General features: G+C 38.4%; 1 protein-coding gene and 1 long non-coding RNA gene across 3 annotated transcripts in view; one reads left to right on the forward strand and one right to left on the reverse strand.

The window, feature by feature from the left end:
• Positions 1–524, reverse strand: part of LOC121671814 — a 2,438-nt gene extending 1,914 nt beyond the window's left edge. Inside the window, exon 1 of one of the 2 annotated variants that reach the window (XM_042044037.1) lies at positions 81–524. In XM_042044037.1, the coding sequence (XP_041899971.1) occupies positions 81–524 (444 nt within the window). Of the gene's footprint in view, positions 1–5 lie in introns of both variants that reach the window. The other variant, XM_042044036.1, reaches the window with a different exon arrangement.
• The window catches only part of LOC121671815, a 47,014-nt gene extending 32,098 nt beyond the window's left edge, over positions 1–14,916 (forward strand). Inside the window, exons 2-3 of the long non-coding RNA XR_006018628.1 lie at positions 11,759–11,868; positions 12,309–14,916. This is a non-coding gene — a long non-coding RNA (uncharacterized LOC121671815). The remainder of the gene's footprint in view (positions 1–11,758; positions 11,869–12,308) is intronic.
• The last annotated feature ends 2,316 nt before the right edge of the window (positions 14,917–17,232 follow it).

Genomic DNA, 17,232 nt, shown 5'->3' on the forward strand with positions numbered 1-17,232 from the left:
GGATCAGGCTCTGGGGTAGGAACTCTACTCTCTGCGGCCATGTCAGGTTCTGGGGCAGGATCAGGCTCTGGGGCAGGATCTCTAGTCTCTGGGGCTGGTGTCCGGGTAGATATCCAAGCCAATCTCAACTTATCCTTGAATGCTAAATAGAGTAGGCCTATCAGCAGCAGATGGTTAGTATTCAGAGGGAATTTAAACCCTTCGAAAATTGATGGGGTGGGCCCAAAGAACTGGTTGAGGGGTTGGGAGAAAACTTCCCCTGGTGTCATTTCCTCACAGAAGGTACCATTGTTAACATAACCCCAAAAACATGTGCTCAGTGTGTGATAGCTGTTTATCCATGTGCCCACATTCCGGAGGAAGTTAAAAACCCATGAATTCCTCACCTTCTCGACCCATAACGCAAGCTGGATAACAGCAATGGTAGCCTTAGTCAGAGGACCCATATTCAAGTAAGGAGCTGCAAAGGGGAAGAATATAGCCACGGCTACATGCCACCCAAACCAGGGTAAACTAGACCACATAGTGCTGCCTAACAAGGTTCCAATATCCAGCACACAAAATAAAGTTATCGAGGAACTGTTATTCCTTTTTCACCTCTATCTCTTAATGCCCTCACGCCCCACATTGGGCGCCAAGATCTGTCTCGGTTTTGAAAGACAGGTGTCTGCTAAGGAAGGCAGAGGCCCCCCTTGAAGTGGCAGATATAACCCCTTTTCCCTCCAAGTTATTATATTCTGAAATCAAGGGCCTTTAGGCAAAGATGTGGGAAATAGGAATAACAGTTCTTTACTCTCTCTATATATATGTATATAACCAGTCAAACAAAACAACAACAATTATGGCAGTAACAGCAGTCACAAACCCAGTGCCAGCCTTCTCGGCTGTCAGGCTATTTCCCCTCGGGTGCAGTTCCGCTCGCAGCCGGCAGGGGCGCTGGCGGCTCCCGGTGAGCAGGGCAGGTGCGATGGTTCCCCCGCGGCTGCAGGGGGCGCTCCGGAGCGAGCTCGGGAAACACGCGGCACTGGTGCTCTGGGATCCCGGGAAGGATGGAACAAAGGCTTCACAAACCCCTGGGCAGCCGATCCCGGACTCTCAGGAACAGCGGCTGAAGCGGCAGGGACGGACGCAAATCCCGGGTGGCAGACGAGATGTATCCAGATGGGAAAAGCCCACGGAGGCCCAGGCAGGCAGGGCGAGCAGGGCTACAGCGTAGCGGAAGCTCAAAGCAGCAGCGGGGCAGGGCAGCCACAGCCCGGTCTCCAGCAGGGCAGGGAAAGCGGCTTTTGGGGTCCCGGCGTTGTTTCCAGCAGGAAGAAAGAACGGCCAAAAAAAAAAAAAGCAGCAGCTCCTTTCTCTGCAGCTTCTCTCTCTGGACGCTCAGAGCGAACTGACCCCACACCCAGGTGTAGACAAAAGAGTAGCCAGGTCCGCCCCACTCCCCTTTTGTCTTTCTTAAGTACAGCTATTTGTCCCCTAGCAACATGCATATGGGAGAAAATTCCTTTAACAGGAAAAAAAAAAAAAAAAAAAAAAAAAAAACCAGACAAAAAAAAAACCCCAACATATATGTAGGAGAAAACTCCCCTGAAGGTGAGGGAAATGCCTTGCTGGGGCATCACTATTGGATAGCCTTTCTCATGTACCTGTTTCTCATGCAGTGGCTGTCATGATACTACACTGCCCATCTTTAATTCAATCATTCAGTGATTTGGCCACTCATGCGAATGTGAGATAACCAAACCTCCTACTGCTTGCTGAATTTCGAGTCTTTTCTATCTTCTAAGCAAATGCACTGAGCTTGTGATAATTCTATCAGTGTATATAACTGCAGAGGAAGGGACAGGTAATGGCTGAAAGGAATAGAACTCTTTCGTGGAGGCTGTTTTATTTCAATTAGACATTCGTGGTCTCAGAAAAGCGACTTCTATAAAGATGCTCAATGTCAGAAAATTCAGAGAACGAGGAAATCTGAATTTCCTTCTGCCAAAAATCACTTAGGTTATTTTACAAGATGGCACAGGTTCAAGAACAGGGACTGAGAACCATGTGAGGAAGGCTTTTATTCAGGATGCTCCAGTCCTTGCTCAGAAAGTATGCCTGTATGTACTCAGTCTTCTGTACTGGGTGTCCTGAAAAAGCAAGGCTCTGGATGACCTGCTTAGTCTGGTGCCATCAGCACTTTCCATTGGTACTGCATTTCTCCTGTGGCTTTTCCCACTGGTGCTTTCTCTGCTGTTGATGGGTAGGATTCTTTAAAGTAACCTGGGCTGTTCCTCAGTCTGACTGGGAACTTAATAAAGCCCTAGGTGCACAAAAGGAAAAAATGGGTTTTTTCTGAATGATGTTTCAAAGTAAGATTTTTTTGGTTTTGCTCATGTACATTCATTTCTGCTCACAACCAAGATAAACTGCTAAAAGCTAAGGGACTGGTTTAAATTGCTTTTCTTGAAGAAACAGAAAAATGAATTGTCTAAGGTAAAGAAACTGAATCCTAAGACTTACAGTTTAAAAATTTCATCCTTGTCATGACTAATAATTAATTTCAATGACTTGTCCGGCAGACAAGACCAGTAATTCTGAAAATGTGTGGTAATCCAATGGCTGTCTCTTTCTTTAATGTTTTTCTCTGCTTCAGGTTAAGGAATTAACATTTATTTTGAAAATAGATCTTGCTTCCTTGAGTTGTCCTTGGAAGACAGTCCCGGGAAGAATTAGTGTTTTACATGCTTAAAGTATTTCTTAAATCTTTAATTGTTTCCTTACGCTTCTGGTCCCATATGTGATCTGTGGTTTTACCTCTCTTATTTACATTAGCCAGAGAACAGATCTTATTTTCTGAGTTCATTCGTTTATGTAGCTTTGGACAAATTTAGCTGGATAGCTGTAGTCTGACCGTAGGAAACACCATGGAAATTATTAGTCTAAAATTCACTAGTCCTGATCCCCTCATTGAAAGATTAGGGAGTAATCTCATCAAAGTCCAAAAGCTAAATGTTGTTGGAAACATTGCTTATAGGAGTAAAGTTTGCTGGTTCCTTATCTTAATTTCTGAAGGTGGCATTTTCTCTTCACCCCTTTTTAAAAAATTTCTTAATATTACAGCTCTAATCTCATCTGGTCCAAACTGAAATCCTTCTATAAAGTCAGTTAGACTGATTTAGACCAGCTGAGCCACTCACCTCTTCTAATGTCCAGACTTTGTGCTTGCTCTCTGTTTCCATCTGTGTGCTCCTGTGTATGACAGCCTCCAACAGCTCACTAAAAAATACTTAATTTTTTGTGCTTTACTCGCATAAAAATCCTTGTGGATGAATTTCATTAACATAATGTAGAAAATTCTGAGACTTTCTGACTAGAAGAACCACCTTTGCATCAAGTTTCAAGCAGAGCATTGTATATCAAACTTGTGTCCACCTTGTAAACTCATGGGGTCTACCAATGATCTTGGTTTCTACCAGACCATAATTCTGTGGTCCGTAACACGAACTTTTATTCTTTTGGATTGCTTATTATTATAAATTTGATAAAGACATGTCAGAAAAAAATTCCAGATTCTACTGGCCCTCCTGGCAAACATTGGGATGTCCACTCTGTCATACCATGGGGCTATTTTGGAATGGCTTATCTAAGACTTACCCTGATGTTAGGAACCTCAGCTGCTTTCCTGCATGGAGTCCAAAATATTTGTGAAAAAGGAGTTAGTGCACATTTTCAATAATTATGGAGAGGTTTATGTGCAATATCTATCTATCTATGTATCTATCTATCTTTCTATCTATCTATCTATCTACCTACCTTTCTCCCTAGAAGAGAAAATCATATGTTGATATCTATATATATCTCATGAGCTATATTATAAAGATACATATTACTGTATTTGTAAAACACTTTACTTTGAATTATACATCCATACATAGTTTTGGGACAGAAACCAACGCTGAATAATTTTCTGGTAGATTTAATACTCTTGTAATTTAGAGAATGCAGAAAATGCACCTACTTTGTGTGCTTTATGTGTAATATTTCAGGAATAGTCAAATTGTGTAGTTTGTCACTTTGCCAACATTCTCATTCCTTGTATGTGCTCTAGGTAACAGTTTATGGATTCCTTACCCATATAACTTCCCAGCCTTACACAATGTTGTTTCCTGTGTTTGTGGGCCAGCTAACCCTTGATTAGAGAGACTTACAGAGTGGTTTTATGGCCCAGAAGGTATGATTTAGCATAACTAGAGGCAAAATGATTACTAAAATTTTGCTTGTCAGCATTTCTCTCTTTCAATCCATTTGTCAGATGCTTAAAAACAGTAGCAATTTTAATATTAAATGTCTTTGCCAAAAATCTCTGTAAAAAGAAGGTTTGTTGACTGGTTATCAGTTCAAGATATCTTAAAGAATTCAGAAATATTTTCATAAACATAAGCAATTATTATATTTTGGTTGGATTTTTATATCTTATAATTGCAGTTTATGAATAGTTTGATGGCTCTTAATTGCTCATTAAAAACACCATGAACACTGAAAGTACGGCGAACATTAATAAAAATTCTCTAAGTTTTTATGGTGTGCTGGTAACTTCCTAATTCTGTTGCTCTAAGGGCCCATGCTGTTTCTCAGTCCTATTAACTCTTTTATCTAGAAATTTTTTCTTCATGATATGCACAAGAGTGAATTCTCATATGCATGCTTCCTCCCTGCTGAAACCACTTCTATAAAACAAGCCCAGAGAAATCCCAATTAACTCTGCAGCTAAATTTAGTAATAAAATACTTAAAAAAACCCTCTTACGTACAGAGAAATCTAGATCAGTCAGGTAGTAATTGATAGTCCAAAGAAATATCAAAGTGTGTTGGGTAAATTATTCATGTCTCTGAGTATAAAATGGGAAATGCTGGTTTGTGGTAATGCAACTATGAGCAGCTGCCTTGGCTTGTCAGAAATGCCTCTAATCTGCCTTCTTGAAGTCTATCTATGCTTTTCTTCCCCAAAAATGAGGCTTGAGAAACAGATAAACTTTAAAGCACTTTACAGGAAAGAACTTCTGATCATTAGCAGCAGCCATACCTAGTTTAAAGAAGGACAAAGACTTTTAGAACTGGAATATATCTTGTCCTGTATGGAGATGGAATACCTTTAGCCTTTTGCTATATAACTTTTGCTCTTATCAGTTTGAAAAACCACAGCCACAGGGGAGATGATTGTTTCTAAACTACATATCTCTTTCTTGCAGCTGTACATATACAAGCTCTGAAACTTCTCACTCATCGTGATAGTTTCTTCTGTGGGAAACAACAAGCAAGCTGGACACTGGACACTAGAAATAAAATTTACTGGACACTAGAAATAAATATGCCTTGTTGTGGCCAGATTTCAGAATAATTTAGATGCTTTTCAAAATTTTATCCATAGTCCTTCTCCCAGAATTTATCAAAGTCTCAGCCCTTAAAAACCAAACTAGTCCATTATCTCCTGCAAGGGTAAACAGCCAGAGTGAGTCACATGCCCTGTTACATCCTTTAATGTCTGCTGACATGAGGCATAGTATCAAATAAGTCAGAGAGGCATTTTTATGTCATTTAACTGGATTTATGTACTTAAATAAAGGGGTTTGTTTCATCTCACTTTGGGTGTCCAGAAGCTGGGTGTTCTGAACTACACATCTGGGTGTCCCATCTATGTAGTCACTGGAGAAAAGAGTAGGATGACTTTGCTTCTGGAACTAGTGATTTATGGCTCCTGCCTTGAGATTAAATCAATCCTTTAAGGGTAAGAAACTCTTAAGGAATTAGGACAGTGACTTTAGCTATAAGTTAATTTTTAAATAGTGAAAATTACGTAAGATAAATCCTGTTCTCTGTGGCAAGCTCTGAAAGCAGAAGCTGTGCAAGAATTGTTTTCTATGAAAAAAATATTAACGGAATTGTAATCCCAGAACACCACATCTTAAGTCTTTGCTCTCATAGACCATTTGCATTTTTGTCCCTGACCATGGCATTTCACATTCTGAAATTATAATAACAGCATATGTAAAAGTATCTTGTGATAATTTGATTAAATGTACTATTCAGTTAATCCTATACTGTTAATGTGACCTTTCACGAGACAGGGATGTAGAAGAAAAATAAGGTTACATAGTACCCTAGAAATTCAAAAGATCAGAGAGGAAAAAGAGGACTATTCTAAATATTTACTTGAAACACTCGAAAGCTTAGTTTTAACATTTAGATGGGCTATTTTATAATCATACTCAAAGGCTGGCTGCTTCCTCTCATTTCTTACCACTGATGCACAGTCCCCCCTCTTCTGTGCTGAGGACAAGCTATGCAGACAGGCATGGCAAGTCTACTGTACTTTTGACCTGCTAGTTGCCTTTGTTTCCTGTCTACCTGCATTAATTTTGGTTCATTTGTACAAGTCTTCATGTACAGCAAAATAAATACAATCTCACAGTGTAGCTTCTGCCTGCAATTAAGTTGAATAATTAACAAATATTTCTCCTTCATTTCTTTATACAGCTTTTGCATGGAGAATAGATATAAAAAGCAAGAATAATGCCAGAGGTCTCACTGTTCTAGGTCATTTGGCTTTCAGACTCTGAAGCTGGCCTCTCTTGGGAAGGTCTGAAGTCTTCCAGTGGAAGGCAGGAGGAAATGAAAACAACCCTGTGGAAAAAGAAGAGAGGAATATTTTTCCTTCCTTGCTGGGTTATATTCCCTTAGGGCTCAGCAAAACTCTGTGCTGCACTGAATACGCAATAGATGGTTTTGCTATTGCTAATTCTGTGGTAATAACCCAGAAAGATAAAAAGCTGCCCATGTGTTTAAAATAGTCTTCCAAAAACACGTTTTAAAAATAAATGTATTCCAGAAGATGAACTGGAAAAAGACATTTTTTATATCCTAATTATAAAAAAAAATGTCAAAGCCTACATTAAAATTGATGTGAGTTTCTCTACTGAATTCAGTTAGAGTAGAATTTTAAGAAGCAGTTCTTGAAAACTGTGCAGGAAATGTCTAACATTAATGCAGAAGCAGGTTCATGGCAAATCCAATTACCTGTGGACTATCTGCTTTTTCACAAGTGTGACAGAACCTAATGAATAACTACTGAATAATACATGCTTACATAATTCTGTTTGTCAACTTCATTACATCTGAATGTAGTAAAAGCTTTGATGGGTTTTCTACGTAAAAATCCTGGTATTGGTAGGTCTTTTGCTAACTGTCTATATCAACAAATATCAGTGGTACTATCTTCTCCTTTGGCTGTTTCCATTTACTTCTGTGATATCAGCTGTTATAACTTCTTCAGCAGTTTCTGCATTCCTTCTGTGTTTTGCTTTCCCTACAATCCATATGTGCATTGTAAATGCTTCTGTTAGTTTTCCCTTGATGCCTTCTTCTTGTGGTTTCATGTGGCAACACATAGACAACTCCCTGTTCTAACTTTCAGTAACAAATATCTCTAACTTCCCTTACTACTAAAGTCCTTCCACTCCTCTGCCTGCAGTATGTAAAGGTGTTTTCTTTCCTTTTTTTCTCTGTAGACCTCACTTTCCACGTTTTTTATTGTGCAAGACATTGTGTACAACAAAACTGCTAATTATGGTTGGCTAAATATAATCCACCATCTGTGGAATTTCTGTCAAAAAGACGGGCTAAGCAATGACAAGCATAAAGGTGTTTAATAGTTATGTAAAAGGCATTAAAACAAAGGCGTTGTCTGGGTGTCTGTTCAGTCATGGTTATTTTAGAAAGTATTTTAGAAAGTATTTTAGATTTACATGCATAAACAAGGGGGAAGCCATCCACCATTGTTCATTGTTGATGGAAATGCATCCACAGTTAGCATTTTTGCACGTCAATCACTCTCTTTTTTGTATCCTTTTGTTATCAGTATTTTTTTCTGTTACTCTTCATTTTCTTATTTCATTGCTGTTTCCAGAAATTTGTTCTTATCTCAGCCCATGATCTTCACCTTTTGTGCCTTCAATTCTCAATTCCATCCCACTGCAGCAGGAAGGGGGAGTGAGAGACCAGTGTGTGGTTTGGGAGAGTCTTGGTAGGGGCACTGATTTGGGGCGCACAGTTCCTAGACCACAACACCTGACTGCATAAGCTGATGATAGTTTTATATGTAAGCAACAAAACTTGCAGCTGATGTTATTCTGTGATCAATTTATCATAATATTTGAGTGACTTTGGGATATACCAAAAGCTGAAAGTTGCTATTAATCAATATATTAAAACCAGATCTTTGTAAATACACCTATATTTTCAAAGGCTTTTTGTCATGTCATTAGTCTGTATTAATTACAATCACATGACTAGTGATCGCATCCCAGTTCAACAAATGAATATGATTTAATTTTAATTTGAACCATTCTAACATTTTGTTTTAAATAACAGCTTTTTGATCTCTGAGTACATTCATAGCATGCTAACAAAAAGAAAACTGTTACTCTAGAAAAATGAAATGTGGTTAGCTTTTCTCATATGGATGCAATAAAGACCACTTCTGGTGCCTTGACATTGCACAGCTGAATAGTTTTTGACAGGGCAAATAACTATAGCTTAGTCTGAGCTTTCGCAGTACTACAAGTTATTAAATATTTGCAGTAATCCAGTAAGTGAAACTTTATTATAGGCAGGTTGCTTCAAAGTGTATTATCTCCATAGTTACAGACATTTTCATCATGTTGGCCTTTTTCTATATGGAGGCACTCTTTGATTCTTTATTTTTATATTGTTTCATGGACTGATCAATGGTCTTTTGGAAGCTTTCAGTTTTCCTTATTTCTCCTCTTTTATAAGTAGGTTGAAGTTTTTCTGAAATATTCAGAACGGAACAGTCTGGCAAACAAAAAAACCCAAAGCTCAGAGCTGCTGTTCAAATCAAGCATATTGAAGCTCACTTGTGTTGGTTTTTTTTTCAATATTGAGTTTTATCAAGTTCTTTCATGACTTTATTTCACAAAAATAGTATCACTATGCATATGTTACCTTAGCTGTCCTTTGGGCTTCCACTACCACACATGATAGTTCATCAATCTTAATGCACTTCTCTCCTGCTGCAGTTGGGAATCTGCCTCAAAGTGCAGATATGGAAACTGGGACACCTGTGTGGGAGCACATGGAACCCAGCGCAGATGTGGGGACACCCGAGGGCAGTCCAGACACACGGGAGAGCTCCGGCACTGCCATGGGAATGGCCATATCAGAGCTGTTCTACCACATATAGGATCTCAGGGAACATCCCTGCTGAGGGTTGTATGGTGTCCTGCAGGTGCACCATCTGCTCCAAGTGCTGCTTTGCACTCTAGCTCCATGTTGGTAAACCCTATCTCCTGGCTGACAAGCACAGCCTCTGTTGCATCCCTTCATGACCTGCAAATCACCTGAGCTGAAGGTCACTAAAACACATGAAAGGAATCTTTGGTGTTGACCAATATTTGTTCAGGCCTGATTCAGTAAATCTTACAGGGTGGTCTCGACTAGGTGAGCTCTACTCTTGCTCCAGGCTCACATCTCAGGATTTGAAACAAATGCCTTCACACTTTGTAGAGGGAAAAATGAAACCTTGTTCTTCGGATTGATTGCACAGATAATGTGAGAAAGGAAAGAGGAAAGGTCTCACATGATGGGACTATCTTGTTAAAGGAGGAGAAATCTGTGAATGAAGGTGAGACAACTGTGATTGATGTACATACATGATAAGAGTGACGAAGCATATTAAATGTGAAATGTCCAAATCATGGTGCTAACATATTTTACCAAGTTCTTCCCCATATAACCATATGTGTTTCCTAAATAACATTATTATCATTAATGTCTCTTTGTAGTGATGATCAATAGACTAATTCACTTGTAGAAGGATTTTTTTTCAATAGACATTTTTTCATTAGTAATTGCAGTTATTTTCTGTCATACATAAATGTAATATGAGGTGTTATTGAAGGTTAAAGAAGGAAAAGGTGAGGAATGATTAACTTAAAATTCCAGCAATGTTAGGTGAAAAGTGGGAAACAGACTAGAGAGTGATGGAACATTTTTCAGAATAATATTATTTTTCAGAAACAGAAAATACGCTCCACCATTAGGTATTTTCCTCATGTTTCATAGAAGCTGATTTATTTTATACTAGAGAGAAGTATCTTCTGTATAAAAAAAGTAATGGAAAAAAAAATTAATAAATTGGACTGTATGCAGTGAAATAACCAATGCTGAAAAAGTTACTGACAGCCACAAAATTACTGTGTCATCTTATAAATATAATGAGTTAAATATGAGAAGTTATGTCATCTTATAAATGGCAAGTTTTATAAGGTAATTCTATATAATATTTTAAAATAATACACAAATAATCCATTCTGTTTCTTATGATAAGAAATTTGTTTCTTGAACCACATTAGTTTTTAGATTTATTCACATTGCCATGGACATGACTGGCATTTTTCACAATTATCTATGAAATAGATAATTTAAAACTTTCTATTTATTAGAATAATTAAATATTTTTCATACAGTGGACTGTTTTGTATAAGCCCAGTCTAAGTATCCTATTGTAAAAAAGACCATGTAATTTTATGCAGTCTACTGGGGCTTTTTAAAATTAGTTATCATGCTTACGATGCAAACTTACTCTTTTTCTTGGTAGTCAAGAGGGGTCAATATTAGCTTTCCAGAGTGGAGCCAAAAGAGTTTTTATTTGGTTGCAATTGTCACAATTTTGCAAAAGTCAATTAGATATTCAGTAGAGGTGCAGAAAATTTTACAACTGTGTCTAAATTTTAAGACAGTTGTTTATGTTTTCTGTTATTTTTAACAAATATTCATAAGAAAAATACTTAATAGTTTTGTAAATCCTTAAAGGATTTGATGAAGGTACTAAGCACTACTCATAATACCACAAATCTAAGGTTTGAGTATTACAAAGGAAGGCACCACAGCAAGTAACACTTCTGTCAGATAGCTGGTAGGTGATAAATTGAGGGACCGGTTAGAAGAGGACAGGGCTAATTTTTATGGCAGTCATGATCGGATTTGAGGGATGCTGATCTCAGTCGTGCAGAGGAGCATGAGGGAGGGAAAGGTGAACCTTTGTACTGAGCTGTGAGACTGGTGCCAGGTTACAAAGGTCAAACGTTTAATAGCACTCTTTCATTTTACAGCTCTATTCCATGTGTGAAGGCAGGCTAGGAATCCAGCTTTGATAAGGAAAAGGCAGAAACATACTTTGCTGTGCTTTGATTTTGGATGTTTTATGTTTCTTGAGTATAATACTATAGCCTCGAGAAGTGTCATGTTCCTCACTCAACAACCTAACATAGAACTGTGACCTAAACATCCATACTGCAGTCCACTGTGCTGAGGGAAAAAAGGAGGAATCAATTCCAGCTATTACAGTTGCTCTGGACTCCCTGGTGGTGGGCTCAGAGACATTTTTCTATTCTGATTAGAAAAATTGCTTGAATCTACAGGAATTTCAGTGCTCTGTAGGGACTCTTCCGCACATTCAGATAATGTTCAGTTATAAAAACATAGCTCTCCATCAAACTTTATTTAACTAATACCATAATTAACTGTATAGGGTTTGGCTGAGGTGGAGTTAATTTTCCCCGTATCAGCCCTCACAGTGCTGTGCTTGTAGCTAGTATTTGTACCTAAAAAGACGTTGACAACACACCAGTGTTTTAGCTGTTGTTGAGAAGAGCTCACAGAGCATCAACACGGTCTCTTCAACCTTTTCCCCTCAGCAGTCAGCAGGTAGTAGGCACAATTTTTGGAGGCAACATATCCAGGACAGCTGACCCAAACTGCCCACACGGATATTCCATACCATGTGATGTCAGCTCAGCAACAGAAGGTAAGGGAAAGGGGGAGAGGGAGGCATTTTTTATTAAGACATTTGTCTTCCAGAGAAATTGCTACATGTACTGAGGCCCTGCTTCCCAGGGAATGGCTGGACATTGCCTGCTGATTGGAAGTAGAAAATAAATCCTTTGGTTTTCTTTGCTTCTGCATGTGCAGTTTTTTCTTTTGCTTTATTAAGCTGCCTTTTATCTTGATCCATAAGTTTTCTTCCATCTTGCTTTCTCCTGCCCTGTCCTAATGAGGAGGGGAGTGACAGAGCAGTTTGGTGGGCAGCTGGTGTCCAGTCAAGGTCAACCCAACACATGATCTAAAATTGTGTTACATATGTTTATGAACTTCTACCCACTTCACTCCAGCTAAGACAAAAGCCACCCATAAAAGTTGCATCAAGACTAGAGAAAGGAAGTAAATATTGAAATCTTCAACTTACAGGTAGTAAACAGAATACCATGACAGGCGATGCTTCTTTGAAGGTCAGCCCAAATGATGGAATATATGAGCACAGCATGGAGCAGAAAAAAACCCACACAGAAGTTTTGTCCTTGGAATTGTAACAAAACCCTGTTGGCTGCAGCAGCACCTACATTTTCTTTTTGAAGCTCCTCAGCAGTAGATTGGTGTTCCTATGGAAGACGTATACCCTGAAATCTGGATGGTCTCACCTTGAAATTAAGAAAAGATGTATGGGCTCTTGTTCTGCATCATCCTGTAGGAGACCTCATCTCCACTCACACAGTGAATCCTGTGAGATTAGCAGCTGACTTCAAGACTTCTACTGATTTTTTTTAAATGGAATTACCATGAAAACCCCAAATGCTGCAGTCACCCTCCATCCCCCCCAGTGGAATTACAATGGTCCCATCATATAAAGATAGATCACATGTTCATATGGGCCACAACCAACAATTCCTTTGTATTTTTTACGTTACCTAGCTCAATGGAGCTCCATGCTAGCTGATACTTCTCCAGATTAATGAAATATAAATATTTAGTCACAAGTAAAATAACTCTAGCATGTTATGATGTTCAATCGCATGTGCTTTTTTATCAGTTTCTCAAAAAAATGACAACTTGTGATCTGTATCATGGGTCACATCTATAAGCAACAGGACATAGCTCTGTGAAAGTATTCAACACTTGTGCAAATAAGAAAAACTGGGAGCCTTTATGTTATATGAATGAATATTACTAACCCATATTTCCAATTAATTTACATTTTTTCCCCATAAGTTTATGAACACGTTATATAACCACAGTTAGTTTTCTACACTGACCTAATCTGTGACAATAGATTTACTCAGAGAAATGAATCCTTGCTCAATCTTACCATAGATCAGCCTGTTTATGGAAAAGAGAGGGAGAAAAGGAGAGAGGAAAGTGCAGCTGTCTTTGTGGCTGAGGACTCCCTTTGCTGCTATTGAAGTTGGCGCCACGTACTTTTATTTGCTAAAAGCTCTTTGACCTGCAGACTAAAACATGACTGTTAATAAAAGGTCATGAAACACATCTGAAATGGTAATAAAACAAGTGAGAAGAAACTGCAAATAAAACACTTTGTGAGAATCCTTTTTTCCCTCGATAAGAATGGACTGCTCTGGAAAAACTAAAACTGAGAAATATAATCATGTGAAAGAAGCGCATATTTTAATGCAAAAGCTTGTTCACTGACTAAATTTCCATGTCTCAAATCTTGACTAGATTTAAACTTTCTCAGGGGTCTACAGAAACAAGTAATTTTTGTTTATGTAAAGAGGAAGGGATTCTTTGCATAAGCACAGTGGTAATAGCTCTGGTATGTACTTCGAGGTCTGCAAAATTGCTCTTCCTGGGGAAAGTAGTTTATGAAATTTCCATAGCTAAGGCCAATTTGCACAATCCAAGTAAATGTCTTGGGTTATTCTCTGAGGTCTAAAGGGCTGAGTACACCCGACATACCACATTCTACCAGCACCTGTCATGGAGGCCCAGGGTAATAGGTGTCTGCTCTTGCACATCCTCTGAAGCCATCTCACTTCTGAATCCATATTTGTGCCCCATTCTCACAGAATTAGAATTAGTAATAATTATTCTATGTAATAATATAGGATTGCTCAATAACACAAAGGCTAAATGCAGAATGATTTCCAGGGAATCAGATGAAAATCTGCGTAATCTTTAGGGTGGTGGCAAATTCATACGCAGTGGGTGTGGACATTTTTTCAGGACTTTGCATTATGTTCCTCACATTCAATATACACAAGGAAAGGATGGGAAGTATACAACTTCCCTCCCCACTATACAGCATTAAAAGACAAATATAGCTTCTTTTTTTTAACTTTGCATTAAGTGTTCAGCTTTCACCTTCCATATCGTCCAACAATCTGCTAAAATTTCCAGCAGCTACGTTTTCCAGTGAAGCCAAGTACAGGATGAGGTTTTCCAAAAGGTGAATGAAACAATTCATTGAAAATGTCAGTCAGAAGCCAGAACATAATTTTATTTGGTTTTTTTGATCCTTGTTCAGAATTCATATGATTAGCATGTGGCGAACTGTAAAATGAAGTGGAATCAAAGTGCCTGAAATAAATTTCACCTTGACCTGATTTCCACTTGACTGAATTTGTTGTAGTAAACTGGTGACACATAGTGGATAAACAGTAACACATGTCTGCACTCGGAAAAGGAGAACAGATGGTAAACACACTGATATAAGGGCTGTTACACAAGAGCTCTGTGTATAATTCAGAAAGGTCAAATCCCCTGAAAGACGAAACAAGTTTGATAAGGGAAAGGGATTCATTGACAGGAAGGAGTCAAGTGGGCACAACTGAAGCAGACAAGGCTTTTGCCTCCTCAGTGGCTTTCACTCAGAAAAGGCATCTGGCCACATCTGTCTTCTTATGTAAAACCACTGTCAGAGGTGTTATTCGCTTGCTCTGAAGGCACTTCCTCAGAGGATAGCACTGCCAGTCCACTGGTGGAAATTGTACCTCTGTCCTAAAACCCATCTCTTCTGAAATAGTAAAAGCCATACTTTTAATGGTTTGGGAATATATTTTGACCTTCCAAAGATATTAATTCCTTAGATCTTGTCTTCTGCAGCATGGGTTATCTGTTCCCACTTGTGACCACAGCTGGCCGTGACTGTTTTGGGTAAAGGAGTCTAAGCTGGGAATGGAAAGGCAACTGTCTTTGAATATCTTCACTAACTGCAAGTCCACTGGTGTGCAAGAAGGGTTACTGTCCTTGTTTCTCATACTGGGAACAAGCAATTTTTCCAGTGGCCACCTGGGGTTGAGTAGAACAGAGGTCACCCAGATCCTAAGTAAATTCCGTATGCACTCCACTGCCTAGGTTGCCAGTGAAGGATTTGGTCAAGATGGACTTGCAAATGAACAGAACTACTCAGCCTCACATACAGCTGAAGTATTCATGGTCAGCAAGAGCAAATAGGAAGACAAAGGAAAGATGAAAACCCAAATAAGAGGTCATTAGCCAGTGGTGATGGTGGTGTTCAGCTCCCAGACTGTGCTCCTGCAGCAATTCAAGATATCCAAGTTAAAAAATTATGTACATGCAAATATAATTTTGCCAGAACATATTTTATCTTGTATGGTTCTAAAATCAGAATTTTTGATGCTCAGAAAGCACCAAAATATATCTAATAGGGGACACAGATAATAAGCTATTTAGGAGAAAATAATTATGAAGATATTAGTTTTCAAAAATATTCAGAGGAATTCTATTAAAATGTATTTCATGTTATAATAGTTACTCTACTTTAAAGATACTTTCTGCTGTTAAAAATATACCTAGAGAGCATTATTTTTAAACCATATTTTTTCAATCTATTCTTGGCAGGAGACTATAGATTTAACATTGAAATTGTTCTGCTTAAGAACTCACAGAAAACAGAGATGGAGTGAAAAATTAGGTGCTGAAGTCAGGCATGTTGAATGTTCAGCTTGTATCTGTTTTCAAGAGTTAACAATGCCAAAGTCATTTCACTTGTGACTTATTTAACAGCTGTCTGCAATTGAGGATCCAAATTTAGTCTCTTATCGCATCTTTTACTCCAGGGGCTACTTATTCCCTTAAAATAAAAGCAACCCAAGCCAAAAATTTTTACAAACAATACAAGATTTTCTCTTTAGCTATAGCAGGGACCTTGCCAATGTTCCTGCCAAACAAAAAACATTTCTTTACTTTTCACTAATGTGTCTGAAATTTCTTTGGTGGTTACAGATCCAAGCCTAAGGGATTGTGGCCTTGAGATTTACACAACATAAGATGAGTAGAGGTGCTGTTCCATTTTCTTCCCCAGCTACTCAAATGTTGGAAAAAGTCCCTTCATCTACCCTACATCTCCATCACTGGCTTCTATTGGGCATATTTCGTGGTGACTTTTACATGACTTGGAGGATCCAAGAAAAGGCCAAAGTGCCCAGATATGGCACATCTCTGTACTTCCTGGGAAATTTCCAGAGGAAAATTAAAGTATGCCTTTCTGTGCACTTCTCATGCTACAGCCAGCCTGCATTTCCTGTGCACCTGCATCAACTTTTAATTCAGCTTCATTAATAAGCAGTCCAACTCAGGTACTCTGAGCCCAACATTTGGTCTGTGAACCAAAGAACAGAAAAATACAAAAACTGTATGAGTAATTTTATAAGCACATTTGTAATCTAAACTAAACTAAATAAGCATTAGCTGTAGCTTTAGTCACAAATTCAACCTTCAAATAATGAATATTAAAGAGATTATTGGCAATTTTTTGACTGAAATATATTTATGCAGAGAGGTCCTAAACAGAAAAGCAAATCAATGCAACTCTAGGTCTGTTTCTGAAGGATTAAAGATACAAGGACTACTGACTTCATGTCATGGTTTAAGCCCAGATGGAAATAAAGCACCACACAGTGTGGGTGTTAAGTACATGAGAAATCAATTCATTGTCATTAGCAGAGCAGCCAGTACATCATAAAAATCAAGAAGTCACTTTCTGATTCACCTGGCAGGTCCAGGTGACTATTTAGACTGTTAATGTAAAACTCTTGTAACTCTAATATCAAGCCTACAAGCACTTGCTAAAAACTGGCCATCTGAGAATCAAATCAGCATTTTTATACAAAGAAGAAATTAAGTAACACTTAAACTCTCCAACATAGAAGCAGTTGCTCTGAGTGAGCGTAGAGAAGAGGATGCCTCTAAGAAAATACAGAGTGCCTCTGGAATTAGATATGTATGTAACAATAGCAATATGGTTTAATATTTCTGTAACAGCAAATTAACCTGAACATAGTACTATTGGTAGCTTTATTCTATAAACCTGGAAATATACAGTGATTTTTTGTTTTTTTGCCTTAAATGACATTTA

Source organism: Corvus kubaryi, unplaced genomic scaffold (genome assembly GCF_017639235.1).
Source record: "Corvus kubaryi isolate FWS band 111438036 unplaced genomic scaffold, C.kubaryi_AGA036_p1.0 37398, whole genome shotgun sequence".
Taxonomy (NCBI): domain Eukaryota; kingdom Metazoa; phylum Chordata; class Aves; order Passeriformes; family Corvidae; genus Corvus; species Corvus kubaryi.